Source organism: Aotus nancymaae, unplaced genomic scaffold, assembly GCF_030222135.1.
Source record: "Aotus nancymaae isolate 86718 unplaced genomic scaffold, 86718_ANA_hifiasm-v0.15.2.pri h1tg000016l, whole genome shotgun sequence".
NCBI lineage: Eukaryota > Metazoa > Chordata > Mammalia > Primates > Aotidae > Aotus > Aotus nancymaae.
In genome coordinates this window covers 71,504,744-71,520,358 of record NW_026988428.1, presented here as the reverse complement: position 1 = coordinate 71,520,358, position 15,615 = coordinate 71,504,744, and the positions used below count along the sequence as shown (strand labels likewise).

General features: G+C 38.3%; 1 protein-coding gene across 11 annotated transcripts in view; it reads left to right on the top strand.

Moving 5' to 3' along the window:
• Positions 1 to 15,615, top strand: part of ERC1 (ELKS/RAB6-interacting/CAST family member 1) — a 556,187-nt gene that overhangs the window by 176,695 nt on the left and 363,877 nt on the right. For all 11 annotated transcript variants that reach the window (XR_010343042.1, XM_064377601.1, XM_064377596.1 and 8 more), the window contains 2 exons: positions 13,284 to 13,421; positions 15,338 to 15,478. Coding sequence is in view for 10 of the 11 variants with exons in the window: in XM_064377601.1 (XP_064233671.1) it covers positions 13,284 to 13,421; positions 15,338 to 15,478 (279 nt within the window). In the remaining variant the exon portion in view is untranslated. The remainder of the gene's footprint in view (positions 1 to 13,283; positions 13,422 to 15,337; positions 15,479 to 15,615) is intronic.

The window sequence follows — 15,615 nt, the reverse complement described above, 5'->3', positions numbered from 1 at the left end:
CCAGGTGTGGTGGTAGGTGCCTGTAATCCCAGCTACTTGGGAGGCTGAGGCAGGAGAATCGCTTGAACTGGGAGGCAGAGGTTGCAGTGAGCCAAGATTGCACCACTGCACTCCAGCTTGGGCAACAGAACGAGACTCCATTTCTAAAAAAAAAAAAAAAAAAAAATTGAATACATGCTAATAGGTAGTGATTTCTTTCTATGTCAGGGAGAGTTTGTACAAAAAAAGCCTGTCCGGACACAGCGGCTCACACCTGTAATCCCAGCGCTTTGGGAGGCCGAGGTAGGCAGATCGCCTGAGGTCAGGAGTTTGACATTAGCCTGGCCAACGTGGTGAAACCCTGTCTCTACTAAAACTACAAAAATTAGCTGGGCTTGGTGGCAGGTGCCTGTAATCCTAGCTACTCAGGAGGCTGAGGCAAGAGAATCTCTTGAACTGGGGAGATGGTGGTTGCAGTGAGCCAAGATCAGGCCATTGCACTCCAGGCTTGGGTACAAGAGCGAAACTTTGTCTCAAAGAAACAACAAAAAAAGGGATTATAGAATGTATCATTTTCTACAACAGTTACTTTATTAATTTCAATTTTAAAACTAATTTATGTAACAGAAGAAAAACCTTTTAAATATTTTGTCACATCCTCTTTGGTCAACCTCTCTGTAAATAAACTAGCTTCCTTTAGCCTCGAAAGTTAGGCTAAACAGATTATTTTAATAACATTGTGGCCCTGAAATCATTATGTCAAGTACCTTTGGCTTTGTCCACCCTTTAGTGTATGGTGATTGGATATATGTTTCGTCCATGAAGGATGCACTTTTCCATTTGCAGTGGTTTGGTACCTCATTCTTCTGGGGTTCATTTTATTCTTTGCTTCAGTAGGGGGTACGTTTTAAATACATCATTGTAGTAATGATGTACTATATTTATAAACACTATGATAATAAGGAATCATTTATGGAAAGATGCTTTATGTGATTACTTTTTCAGTTTTTCACCATAGAACATAGTATTTATAGAGTGGTAATTAAGAGTAGATTCCGGAGCTAGATTGCCTAGTGATTTTCTTGTAGTCTTGTAGTGATGCTTAAATCATTGTTACATATAAAGTCTTTACACCAGTACCTGGCGTGTTTTTAGTGTTGGCTGCCCCTATAATCTACCTCCCCACTGCCGCAGTTATTATTGTTCTTGTTACTGTATTTTAGGGATTCTGTGGTTTATAGTCCTAAACAATGGAGAGTTTTTTAAAAGTGGATATTCTGAGGATATTTAAAAGGGTATTTTTCCACTAAATGTGATTCTGAACAATTGTTTTTATCTTTATATTCTAGTATGTGCATAATGGATCCAGTTTTTCTCTTGGCTGTTCAAAGCTTTTTATAAATTGTGTATTTCAGATCCTGTGGATAATTGAACTTAGTATAGAATAGGATCTCTGCTGAATATTTATAAAAATTATATAATACATACTGAAATGATATGAGACTATCAGAGTATAAACATCATTTATAACCTCAACATTAGCTTTGTAGAAAAAAAGAGAATAATGATAAGGATAATGGGGTAGCATTCATACTTCAGCTGGTTAGTGACACATATAAACCCAGAGGTCCTTGATCATAACGAAAGTAAGGATATATCACAGGAGCCTTCAGTGGGGCTCCACTGTTATCCATTATGATGCTGGATAAATGGAAAGAGAAGGATTTTTATAGACACACATTCCACCCTGAACACCCACCTCCCACCCCCTGCATGTTTTGGGTTTGTTCAGTGCTAACACAGCTAGTTTGCACCCATTTGTGTCTATTTCGGGTCTTCCTCACTGATGGCAACTTGCCCAGAGGAGGTAATCTTAGTGTCCACTGTTCTTTTTTTGTGAAATCCTTTCACTATGGAGTGTTTGTTTCTCTCTTTTAGAAGTAAATAAAAGTCTAAGAATAGCCATCCCTTTTCACCCCTCCAACTCAACAATCTGTCTGTCTAGAGTGAGTAATTGAAAAAGAAAGTAGCTCGTCAAGAACTTGCCGATGGGATTTTAACCTGGTTTCACAGCTTCTGCACCTGAGTATATCAGCAGAAGTGTTTACCAGCAAAGAATATCAGCAGAAGTGTTTACCAGAAAACTATTAAAGAAAATAAAAGGATTGCTTTAATAGTTTAACTTAACTACATATAGGGTATAAAAGTGAAATTGTTAACATTTTAATTCCTTAATTTCTCCCTAGATGCAGATGATGGAGTAGAAAGAAGGCTATTATCCTTAAGTATGTAAGGACTGTTTATATATTAGATGGGCTCATAAAACAAATATGTCTTCTTGAATGTAAAACTTGGTTGGTTCTACAAAATTTCATTTTAAATAATGTTTCTTGTACTGCCCTTTTATGACAAGAAAGTCTAATCAACCACATGGCCATAGCTTTTCTTTGTATAAGATCTATATGTTAGCAACTGGTATGACCTGTGCAGCTGGTTAAATATGTAAACACGAAGGCATTGTGTTCTGTGTATACAGGTATACCTTGGAGATATTGCAGATTCAGTTCCAGACCACTGCAATAAAACAAGTCACACAAACTTTTTGGCTTCCCAGAGCATATAAAAGTTATATTTATGCTATAATGTAGTTTATTAAGTGTGCAATAGCATTATATCTAAAAGTGTACATACCTTAATTTAAAAATATCTTATTGCAAAATATGCTAATAATTTTCTGAGCCTTCAGCAAGTCGTAATTTTCTTGCTGGTGGAGGATCTTGCCTCTGTGTTGGTGGCTACTGACTGATCAGGCTGTAGTTGCTCAAGGTTGGGGTGGCTGTGGCAGTTTCTTAAAGTAAGATGTCAATAAAGTTTGCTGCATCAGTTGATGCATCCTTTCAGAAAAGATTTCTCTGAAGCATGCAATGCTATTTGATAGCATTTTACCCACAGTAGAATTTCTTTCAAAATTGGAGTCAATCCTCTCAACCTTTGACATTGCTTTATCCTCTAAGTGTATGTAATACTCTACTTATTTTGTTGTCATTTCAGCAATGTTCACAGAGTCTTCACTGAGAGTAGATTCTGTCTCAAAAAAACCACTCTTTTTACTCATTCAGAAGAAGCAGCTATATACCTGTTTTTCTTTTTCTTTTTTTTTTTTTTTGAGATGGAGTTTTGCTATTGTTGCCCAGGCTGGAGTGCAATGACACAATTTCGGCTCACTGCAACCTCTGCCTCCCAGGTTCAAGTGATTCTCTTGCCTCAGTCTCCTGAGTAGCTTGGATTACAGATGCCCACCACCATACCCAGCTTATTTTTTGTAATTTTTGGAGAGACGGGGTTTCACCATGTTAGGCAGGCTGGTTTCAAACTCCTGACCTCAAGTGATCTGCCTGCCTTGGCCTCCCAAAGTGCTGGGATTATAGGCGTGAGTCACCATGACTGGCCCATCTGTTCATATTTTATCATGAGATTGCAGCAGTTCAGTTACAATTTCAGGCTCCAGTTCTAATTCTGATTCTCTTGGTATTTTCACATCTTTAGTGACTATTGAAGAGCCTGTCAAAGTTACCTATGAGGATTGGAATCAACTTCTTCCAAACTCCTGTTAATGTTGCTATTTTGACCTCCTCTTGTGAATCACAAATGTTCTTAATGGCATCAGAAATAGTGAATCCTTTCCAAACAATTTTCAATTTACTTTGCCCAGATCCATCAGAGGAATTGCCAACTGTGGCAGCTATAGCCTTACAAAATATATTTCTTTTTTTTAAAAATATATATTTTATTGCGTTTTAAGTTTTGGGGTACATGTGAAGAACATGCAACATTGTTGCATAGGTACATACATGACAATGTCGTTTGCTGCAATATATTTCTTAAATAGTAAGACTACAAATCAGAATGACTCCTTGATTAATGAGTTGCAGAATGGATGTTGTGTTGGCAGGCATGAAAAAAACAGCAATCTCCTTGTACCTCTCTATCAGAGCAGGTGACCAGATATATTGTCAATGAGCATTAATATTTTGAAAGGAATCTTTTTTCTGAGCAGTAGTTCCCCACAGTAGGTTTAATACACTAAGTACACCATGTTGTAAACAGATGGGCTGTGATCCAGGCTTCATTGTTCCATTTATAAAGCATGGGCAGAGTAGATTTACCATAATTCTTAAGGGCCCTAGGATTTTCAGAATGGTAAATGAACATTGGCCTTAACTTTTAGTCAACAGCTGCATTATCCCCTAATAAGATAGTCATTCTCTTTTTTGAAGCTTTGTTTTCTTTGTTTTTGTTTTTTTGTTTCGTTTTTTGTTTTTGTTTTTGAGACACAGTCTTGCTTCATTGCCCAGGTTGGAGTGCTGTGGCATGAACTTGACTCACTGCAACCTCTGCCTTTCTGGTTCAAGCAGTTCTCCTGCATCAACCTCCTGAGTAGCTGGGATTATAGGCATGTGCCACCATACCTGGCTATGTTTGAAGCTTTGAAGCCAAACATTGCCTTATTCTTTCTAGTTATAAAAGTTCTAGGTGGCATCTTCTTCCAATAAAAGGTGGTTTCATCTATTAGGTTGATGCAAAAATAATTTTTGTCATCAGTGGCAAAAACCACAATTACTTTTGCACCAGTCGAATACATTGAAAATCTGTTGTTTAAGTCAACTTCATTGATTAGCTTAGCTAGACCTGGATAACATGCTGCAGCTTCTCCATTAGCACTTGCTGGCCACCCCGCCCCCGCAACCAACAGACCCCAGTGTGTAATGCTCCCCTCCCTGTGTCCGTGTGTTCTCATTTTTCGACACCCGCCTGTGAGTGAGAACATGCAGTGTTTGATTTTCTGTTCTTGTGTCAATTTGCTGAGAATGATGGTTTCCAGATTCATCCATGTTCCTGCAAAGGACATGGATTCATCCTTTTCTTTGACTGCGTAGTATTCCATGATGTATATGTGCCAAATTTTCCTTGTCCAGTCTATCATTGTTGGGCATTTGGGTTGGTTCCAGGTCTTTGCTGTTGTAAACAGTGCCGCAATGAACATATGTGTGCATGTGTCTTTATAATAGAACGATTTATAATCCTTTGGGTATATACCCAGTAATGGGATTGCTGGGTCAAATGGAATTTCTATTTCTAGGTCCTTGAGGAATCGCCACACTGTCTTCCACAATGGTTGAACTAATTTACACTCCCATCAACAGTGTAAAAGTGTTCCTATTTCTCCACATCCTCTCCAGCATCTGTTGTCTCCAGATTTTTTAATGATCACCATTCTGACTGGCGTGAGGTGGTATCTCAATGTGGTTTTGATTTGCCTTTCTGTAATAACCAATGATGATGAGCATTTTTTCATGTTTTTTGGCCTCCGATATGTCTTCTTTTGAAAAGTGTCTGTTCATATCCTTTGCCCACGTTTGGATGGTTTTTTTTTTTCTTGTAAATCTGTTTTAGTTCTTCGTAGATTTTGGATATTAGCCCTTTGTCAGATGGGTAGATTGCAAAAATTTTTTCCCATTCTGTTGGTTGCTGGTTCACTCTAATGATTGTTTCTTTTGCTGTACAGAAGCTCTGGAGTTTAATTAGGTTCCATTAGTCTATATTGGCTTTTGTTGCCATTGCTTTTTAGTCATGAAGTCCTTGCCTATGCCTATGTCCTGAGTGATTTTGCCTAGGTTTTCTTCTAGGGCTTTTATGATGTTAGGTCTTATGTTTAAGTCATTAATCCATCTGGAGTTAATTTTAGTGTAAGGTGTCAGGAAGGGGTCCAGTTTCTGCTTTCTGCAGAAAGATTATTATAATAAAAATAATCCTTAATAAAAGGATTCCCATTTGTTAAATAGGGAATCCTTTCCACATTGCTTGTTTTTGTCTGGTTTGTCAAAGATCAGATGGTTGTAGATGTGTGGCATTGCCTCCGAGGCCTCTGTTCTGTTCCATTGGTCTATATCTCTGTTTTGGTATCAGTACCATGCTGTTTTGATTACTGTAGGCTTGTAGTATGGTTTGAAGTCAGGTAGCGTGATGCCTCCAGCTTTGTTCTTTTTGCTTAGGATTGTCTTGACTATGCGGGCTCTCTTTTGGTTCCATATGAAGTTTAAGGTGGCTTTTTCCAGTTCTGTAAAGAAGGTCATTGGTAGCTTCATGGGGATAGCATTGAATCTATAAATTACTTTGGGCAGTATGGCCATTTTCATGATATTGATTTTTCCTAACCATGAGCATGAAATATTTTTCCATCTGTTGATGTTCTCTCTTATTTCCTTGAGCAGTGGTTTGTAGTTCTCCTTGAAGAGGTCTTTCATGTCCTTTGTTAGTTGTATTCCCAGGTATTTTATTCTCTTTGTAGCAATTGTGAATGACAGGTCGTTCTTGATTTGGCTGTCTTTTAGTCTGTTATTGGTGTATAGGAATGCTTGTGATTTTTGCACATTGATTTTGTATCCTGACACTTTGCTGAACTTGCTTATCAGTTTCAGGAGATTTTGGGCTGAGACGTTGGGGTCTTCTGAATATACAATCATGTTGTCTGCAAATAGAGACAATTTGACTTCCTCCTTTCCTTATTGAATAACCTTTATTTATTTATTTATTTTTCCCTGATTGCTCTGGTTAGAACTTCCAATACTATATTGAATAGGAGTGGTGAGAGAGGGCATCCTTGTAGTGCCAGATTCCAAAGGGAATGCTTCCAGTTTTTTGCCCATTCAGTATCATATTGGCTGTGGGTTTGTTGTAAATAGCTTTTATTATTTTGAGATACATTCCATCGATACCTAGTTTATTGAGAGTTTTTAGCATAAGGGGCTGTTGAATTTTGTCGAAGGCCTTCTCTGCATCTATTGAGATAATCGTGGTTTTTGTCTTTGGTTCTGTTTATGTGGTGGATTACATTTATAGAATTGCGTATGCTGAACCAGCCTTGCATCCCAGAATGAAGCCTACTTGATGGTAATAGATAAGCTTTTTGATATGCTGTTGCATATCTATGTTCATCATGGTATTGGCCTGAAGTTTTCTTTTCTTGTTGAGTCTCTGCTGGTTTTTGGTATCAGGATGATGTTGGTCTCATAAAATGATTTGGGAAAGATTCTCTCTTTCTGGATTGTTTGGAATAGTTTCAGAAGGAATGGTACTGGCTCCTCTTTGTACATCTGGTAGAATTTGGCTGTGAACCCATCTGGACCTGGGCTTCTTTTGGTTGGTAGGCTATTAATTGCTGCCTCAACTTCAGCCCTTGTTATTGGTCTATTCGGTGTTTCGACTTCTTCCTGGTTTAGGCTTGGGAGGGTGCAAGTGTCCAGGAATTTATCCATTTCTTCCAGGTTTACTGGTGTGTGCATAGAGTTGTTTGTAGTAATCTCTGATGGTGGTTTGTATTTCTATGGAGTCTGTGGTGATGTCCCCTTTATCATTTTTATTGCATCTATTTGATTATTCCCTCTTTTCTTTTTTATTAATCTGGCTAGCAGTCTGTCTGTTTTGTTTATCTTTTCAGAAAACCAGCTCTTGGATTTATTGATTTTTTTTTTGAAGGGTTTTTTTTTTGTGTTTATCTTCTTCAGTTCTGCACTGATCTTAGTTATTTCTTTTCTTCTGCTAGCTTTTGAGTTTTTTTGATCTTGCTCCTCTAGCTATTTCTATGTTGATGATAGGGTGTTGATTTTAGATCTTTCCTTGCTTCTCATGTGGGCATTTATTGCTATAAGTGTTCCTCTAGACACTGCTTTAAATGTGTCCCAGAGATTCTGGTACATTGTGTCTTTGTTCTCGTTGGTTTCGAAGAACATCTTTATTTCTGCCTTTATTTCATTGTTTATGCAGTTGACATTCAGGAGCCAGTTCTTCAGTTTCCATGAAGTTGTGCTGTTCTGAGTTAGTTTCTTAATCCTGAGTTCTAATTTGATTGCCCTGTGGTCTGATAGACTGTTTTTTATGATTTCCGTTCTTTTGCATTTGCTGAGGAGTGATTTCCATCCAATTATGTGGTCAGTTTTAGAGTAGGTGCAATGTAGTGCTGAGAAGCATGTATATTCTGTGGATTTGGGGTGGAGATTTCTTTAGATGTCTATTAGGTCCACTTGGTGTAGCTCTGAGTTCAAGTCCTGGATATCCTTGATGATTTTCTGTCTTGTTGATCTGTCTAATATTGACAGTGGAGTGTTAAAGTCTTCCACCATTATTGTGTGGGAGTCTAAGTCTCTCTCTAGGTCATTGAGAACTTGCTTTATATATCTGGGTGCTCCTGTATTGGGTGCGTATATATTTAGGATTATTAGCTCTTCTTGTTGCATTGATCCTTGTACCATTACGTAATGCCCATCTCTGTCTCTTTTGATCTTTGTTGGTTTAAAGTCTATTTTATCAGAGACTAGGATTGTAACTCCTGGTTTTTTTTTTGCTCTCCATTTGCTTGATAAATCTTCCTCCATCCCTTTATTTTGAGCCTATGTGTGTCCTTGCATGTATTATGGGTTTCCTGAGTACAGCACACTGATGAGTTTTGACTTTTTATCCAGTTTGCCAGTCTGTGTCTTTTGATTGGGGCATTTAGCCCATTTACATTTAAGGTTAATATTGTTATGTGTGAATTTGATCCTGCCATTTTGATACTAGCTGTATGTTTTGCCCGTTAGTTGACACATTTTCTTCAATGTGTTGTTGGTCTTTACCATTTGGAACATTTTTGGAGTGGCTGGTACTGGTTGTTCCTTTCTATGTTTAGTGCTTCTTTTGGGAGCTCTTGTAAGACACGCCTGGTGATGACAAAATCTCTCTGCAATTGCTTGTTCATAAAGAATTTTATTTCTCCTTTGCTTATGAAGCTTAGTTTGGCTGGATATGAAATTCTAGATTGAAAGTTCTTTTCTCTAAGGATGTTGAATATGGGCCCCCACTCTGTTCTGGCTTGTAGTGTTTCTGCCAAGAGATCCACTGTGAGTCTGATGGACTTCCCTTTGTGGATAACCTGACCTTTCTCTCTGGCTGCCTTTAGAATTTTTTCCTTCATTTCAGCACTGGTGAATCTGATGATTATGTGCCTTATGGTTGCTCTTCTTGAGGAACATTTTTATGGTGTTCTCTGTATTTCCTGGACTTGAATGTTGGCCTGCCTTGCTAGGTTGGGGAAGTTCTCCTGGATAATATCCTGAAGAGTGTTTTCCAGCTTGGATGCATTATCTCCGTCATATTCAGGTACACCTATCAAACGTAGATTGGGTCTTTTCACATAACCCCATATTTCTTGGAGGCTTTGTTCATTTCTTTTCACTCTTTTTTTCTCTAATCTTGCCTTCTCATTTTATGTCATTGAATTGATCTTCAATCTCTGATATCCTTTCTTCTGCTTGGTCGATTCGGCTATGAAACTTGTGTATGCTTCACAAAGTTCTCCTGGTGTGTTTTTCAGCTCCATCAAGTCATTTATATTCTTCTCTAAGCTGTTTATTCTAGTTAGCATTTCTTCTAACCTTTTTTCAAGGTCTTTAGTTTCTTTATATTGGGTTAGCACGTGTTATTTTAGCTCTTTGAGGTTTGTTATTACCCACTTTCTGAAGCCGGTTTCTGTCAATTCTTCAGATTCATTCTCCATCCAGCTTTGTTCACTAGCTGGTGAGGAGTTGTGATCCCTTGGAGGAGGAGACACGTTTTGGTTTTTGGTGTTTTCATCCTTTTTGCGCTGGTTTCTTCCCATCTTTGTGGCTTTATCTGCCTGTGGTCTTTGTAGTTGGTGTCTTTCATTTGGGGTCTCTGAGTGGACATCCTTTTTGTTGATGGTGAAGCTGTTTCTTTCTGTCTCTTAGTTTTCCTTCTAATGGTCTGGCCCCTCTGCTGCATTACTGCTGGAGGTCCACTCCAGACCCTGCTTGCCTGGTGATCACCTGCAGGGGCTGTAGAAAAGTAAGGGTTGCTCCTGGTTTCTTCTTCCATTATCTTTGTTCCAGAAGGGTATCTGACAGATGTCAGCCTGAGCTCTCCTTTATGAAGTGTCTCTTTGGGTATATGGGGGTTGGGGAGCTGCTTGGGGAGACAGCCTGTCCCTTATAGGAGCTCAAGTGCTGTGCTGGGAGCTCTGTTGTTCTGTGCAGAGCTGCTGGGCAGGTACGTTTAAGTCTGCTGCAGTGGAACTCATAACCACCTCTTTTCCAGTGCTCTGTCCTAGGAAGGTTGGGCTTTATTTATAAGTTCCTGAGTGCTGCTGCCTTTTTTCATAGATGCCCTGCTCTGCACGGAGATAGTCTAGTCATAGTCTGCCAGCAGAGGCATGGCTGAGCTGCTGTGGGCTCTGCCCAGCTGCTGTGTGAACTTCCTTCAGGTGTTGTTTTTAGAGGTACAGTTAGAACTGCCTCAGTATTGGCCGACTGCCTTGGTAGTGGCAGACACCCTTCCCCCAACCGAGCTGGACTGTCCTGGGTCCAGCTGTGCTTGCTGCGAAACTCTCAATCCAGAGCATTTCACATTGCTTGTTTTGTGCGGGTGGTACCCGCCGAGCCAGATCACCTGGCTCCCTGTCTCAGCCCCCTCCCTTTCAGTTGAATGGGTGGCTCTGTCTCCCAGGCATTCCAGGTGCCAGTTGAAATGGCTGCCGAGATTTATGTGAGTTTCTGTGTGCCAACCCGTGGCTCTGGCTGAAGCAGCTGTGCTGGAAACTCATGGCACTTTTCAACCAGGGAACCTTCTAGTCTGTGGGCAGTGAAAACTTGTTTGGAAATGCGGTGATCACTCACCTTTTGTGTTGTTCTTGCTGGGAACTGCACTCCAGAGCTGTTCCTATTCGGCCATATTGGATCATCTGAAAAATTTCTTAAATTTACCAACTTATATGGGTAGAGTTCATGGCACCCCAAATAAATTATAACAGTAACATCAAAGATCACTGATCATAGATCACCATAATAGATATAATAATAATGAAAAATAAATATTGCAAGCATTACGAAAATGTGCCAGAGACACCAAGTTAGCCTGCTCTTGAAAACTAGTGCTGATAGACTTGCTTGATGCAGGGTTTCCACAAACCTTCAGTTAGTAAAAAACCAGTATCTGTGAAGAGCAATAAAGCAAACCGTAAGAAATCGAGGTATACCCGTATATGAAGAATACGAATTTTTGGAGTATATGAATTTTTGAGTGGCAAAATTCTCTTTAATGGTTATGAGTTTACCTAAGTATCGATTCATATGAGATTTTAGTAGAAGTATCTAATAAAATCAAGGGAGACTAATACTTTCCATCTGTGATGAACTCAGTTCTTACAATGGGCTTTGGACTCTTACTGGCACTAGATAGATTGGAGCCCATTTCAGACAATGCATGGTTCAGCTGTATGATTATCTCTTTGTTAAGTGAAAATTTAAGCTTCAGCATATTCATGTACCCTATTCTAAACTTATCACATCTCTTTCTTAGTTTTTTTGTTCTGCCTGTCAAGTTCTTCTTGACTCTAGAGAGGTACCTTAAAGAGCTTGTGTTAAATTTATTAATGTAAGAAACTACCTGACAATTCGATCCAGGATTGTTTTGTCATTCCCTTCTTGGCAGGAGTTTTTGTGAATCCCTAAATGCAGTTTATGAAAGTCCAAACTTATATTTTATTCATTTATCGATTAATGTTTACGATCTGAGATGTACCATTTAGGAAGGTACAAAACAGATGGAGGGGTAGGATCTATGTCTACTTGTGGAGACATGTGTAAAACAAAGAATTACATATGGTTATGTACACTAATCAGTGCTATAATGATGGTTGGAAGAATGTAGATGTGTGATCAATACATAGATACATGGAAGAATGGAGGAGTGTGTATTTATATATAATATATACATGTATATGTATCATTAATGGTATACAGACAATGATCAAGTTTTTCTCATGGGGGTGAGGGTGACAGACTATTCCCAGAGGAGATAATGTTTATCTTGCATTTTGAAAACCATGTAAATAAAATCAGGTAGTTTCAGTATCAGCTCAAGAGGAGACTGTGATTATATTCTCCTGCTTCATTTTTCTCGATAGAACTTATCTCTACCCTATGCTATATTGATTCATTCATTTGTTTGATCACTTATTCCTTCCTGCTTTCATTCGTCTACCTTACTAGAATGTAAGCTCAATGAAGGCAGGGATTTGGTCTGTTTTCATTACTCTGTTTCCTCAACAACTGGAAAAGTGCCTGATCTATAGCGGGAAGTTAAACTTGTATATATATATAGTGAATGAATGAACTTTGTGAGTATCCGGTTTATTTATAATTTTCCTTTAGCTTATTAAGGATATCTCCTTAGAATTTCCTCATAGTTTTTACTTGAATAATTTTTTATTGTACTTTAGTCTCCTTGTACTTGAATGATAACATGCAGCTTGTTGTACTTGAGTGATAACATGCTATTTCCACAATGTTATTTCATAGTGTGTTTAGTCCCCATAATCTTACCTGAATTGATACAACCCCTAATGGTTTTCCATGTCTATATGCAAGTCCTCTTAAATTTTCATTGAAAGAATGGGTCAAATCCTTGCATGCTGACACTGCCAACACTGGCACTGTTATTTATTTAAAGTACAGAACTGGCCAGACCACTTCTGTGCTTAAAAATCTCGAATGGTTTTCATTTCTCCTTAGGTTGGCACACAAGCTCTTCTATAGCTTGACTTTAGCTGTATAATGATGCATTTTCTTACCATCTCATAATAGAATAAAAATGAGCATATTCATTTTTCTTCATATCAGTAGTGTCTGGCATGTAATACAGAATTCAACACACTTTTTTGAGTAAATTAATACATGTAAGTGTGTATGAATGAATGACTACAAAAATGTTTGCTGCTTAGAGAAAAGATGATATATATCTAACATAACACTAGCATTTAAGAACAGCCTTTTCTTTACACAACAGATTCATCTTTCTCACTGTTTAGCTTATCTGTTCTCTGTCTTCCCTTTATTCTTTGTGAAGGAATTCCCCTTGCATTTACAATGTCATTTTAGAAGTAATCCTAGTCCTCATGGCTTTCCTGTCTACATGGCCATCTCTATATTGGATCTTTTCTGCTGGCTACTTTTCTTATTTTATTAGAGATTTGTGTATATGTGTCCATATACTTGTGTACCTTTTTTTGTTTGTTTTGCCTACAAATTCCTGGGTTTAAGGTTTTGTATTTAATTCTGAAATTTAGGATTAAATAATTTCTACAGAAGGCATGCAGACAACCCTGAGCTGTTTTCAAATTAAAATGATTTTGATTGTGCTATTGTTTTTTAAAAATGTTCTCTTTTTTCCCTTAAATATTTATTTACACTTAGATTGAAAATCTTCAAGAGCAGCTTAGAGATAAGGAAAAGCAGATGAGCAGCTTGAAAGAACGGGTCAAATCCTTGCAGGCTGACACCACCAATACTGACACTGCCTTGACAACTTTGGAGGAGGCCCTTGCAGAGAAAGTAAGTGACTAGCCCGACTCTCCACACACGTTTCCTGCTTTCTCATTAATCTAAAACTGGGTATAGAATACAGAAGACATCCCTGTGGGCAAAAGGGAAAAGAGCTACTGTGTGCTATTGCTGACATATGTAGTTTGAAGGGAAAAGAAACTCCATTGAGTTGTGGCCAGTTTAAGCATCTGTTGCTAGGCAAGATGTACTCTACACTACAGAGCAGTGGCCACATTTTCTAAAGAGTCAGCCAGATTTTCTCCATTTCCTATCTTCTGAAGAAAAAGAAAAAATTTTTAAATTTATATGGTCAACTAGAATTTGAGTATGTGGGAATAGCAGACATGATCATCAGGAGGCGTTACATAATAAGTCCTCTTTTACTATCCCATTTTGGTACCTAGTATATTCCTGGATTTTAGTTATTAATATAATGTGCTTTCTAATTTTCTAGTCTTGGCCTTGCTACCTTCTTTTGCCTTTATAAACAAACCTAGTTTCTTTGTTTATTTATTTATTTATTTTCGAGACAGAGTTTCACTTTATCGCCCAGGCTATAGTGCAGTAGTGGTGCTATCTTGGCTCACTGCATCCTCTGCCTCCTGGGTTCAAGCGAGTCTCCTGCCTCAGCCTCCCGAGTAGCTCGGACTTCAGGCACCTGCCACCATGCCTGGCTGATTTTTATATTTCTTAGTAGAGACTAAAAAATTTTAGTCTCTATTAAAATTGGCCAGGCTGGTCTGGAACGCCTGACCTTGTGATTTGCCTGCCTCAGCCTCCCAAAGTGCTGAGATTATAGACGTAAGCCACTGCGCCCTGCCAACAAACTTAGTTTTTTAGGAATGGTTGACTAAGGCAGTAACCCAAACCTCTGACCAGTGTTAATGTCTTGGAAGGAGGTTTAGGGCATCTTCTTGGGTCATTGTAATTGGATTTTTTTTTTTTTTTTTTTTTTAACGGGATGAGGGGGTCACTGTTCTTTAAGTCTCTTGGATTCAGAATGCTTCAGGCTGCCTGCCGGGATCGAGGCTTTATTCCTGAATATATTTAGAAATGGTACCCAAAAATACACTTAAATTGCTCTATTTTTTTTTTTTTTTGAGACAGTCTCACTTTGTTGTTCAGGTTGGAGTGCAGTAGTGTGATCTTGTCGCACTGCAAATTCCACCTCCTGGGTTCAAGTGACTCTCCTGCTTCAGCCTCCCAAGTAGCTGGGATTACAAGCATGAGCCACCATGACCAACTAATATTTTGTAGAGACTGGGTTTTGCCATGTTGGCCAGACTGGTCTTGAACTCCTGACCTCAAGTGATCCACCTGCCATGGCCTCCCAAAGTGTTGGGGTTACAGGTGTGAGCCACTGTGCCTGGCCAAATTGCTGTAATTTTCAAACTTCATGAGTATCTGCTGACAGAAAGTTTTGATGATTTCTTTTTTCTTTACCCTTCTTTATATTTTAAGCTCAAAATATCAAAATCTTTCCCATTGCCCCCTTTTTTGGTGTGTGAGTTGTGAGTTGTTTCCATTGCCTTGTAGGCAGTTTCCATTGCCTTGTAGGCAACATGTGAATAATATATAGAGAAGAAATTGTTAATTATTATGTTACTTATTGTCCTTATGGCATATATATAAGCTTTTAGTTACTTGGAAATTAAATAAATGGAAATATTCCCAAAGAATACTTTAGCAATATCAAATACTAGTTGAGATCATAAGAAAAAAAAAACCTTGGGATTCAGTTGAATAAAGCTACATCCTTGTTATGGCAAGATGAATAAGAAGGATTCTTTAAAAAGTGGATTCTTTAAAAACTCACCATTGTCTTTTGAATATAGAAGTTTGAAATTTTATCAGCTAAAAGCAAAATTAAAGTCATATAAGTACAAAAAGGAATTTCCTCACATGTTGATATATTCTCTCATCAGGAGCGGACAATTGAACGCTTAAAGGAGCAGAGGGACAGAGATGAGCGGGAGAAGCAAGAGGAAATTGATAACTACAAAAAAGATCTTAAAGACTTGAAGGAAAAAGTCAGCCTATTGCAAGGCGACCTTTCAGAGAAAGAGGTTAAGCTCACCAAAATATAATTAGTTTGCTTAATCAATGCATTTTGTGTGTTTGTTGTTGGTGTTTATATAATGCATGTAAAAAAGTATTTGATGGAAAATTTTCTTAATATTCTTTTAGTAGGCAAGCCAGGCCC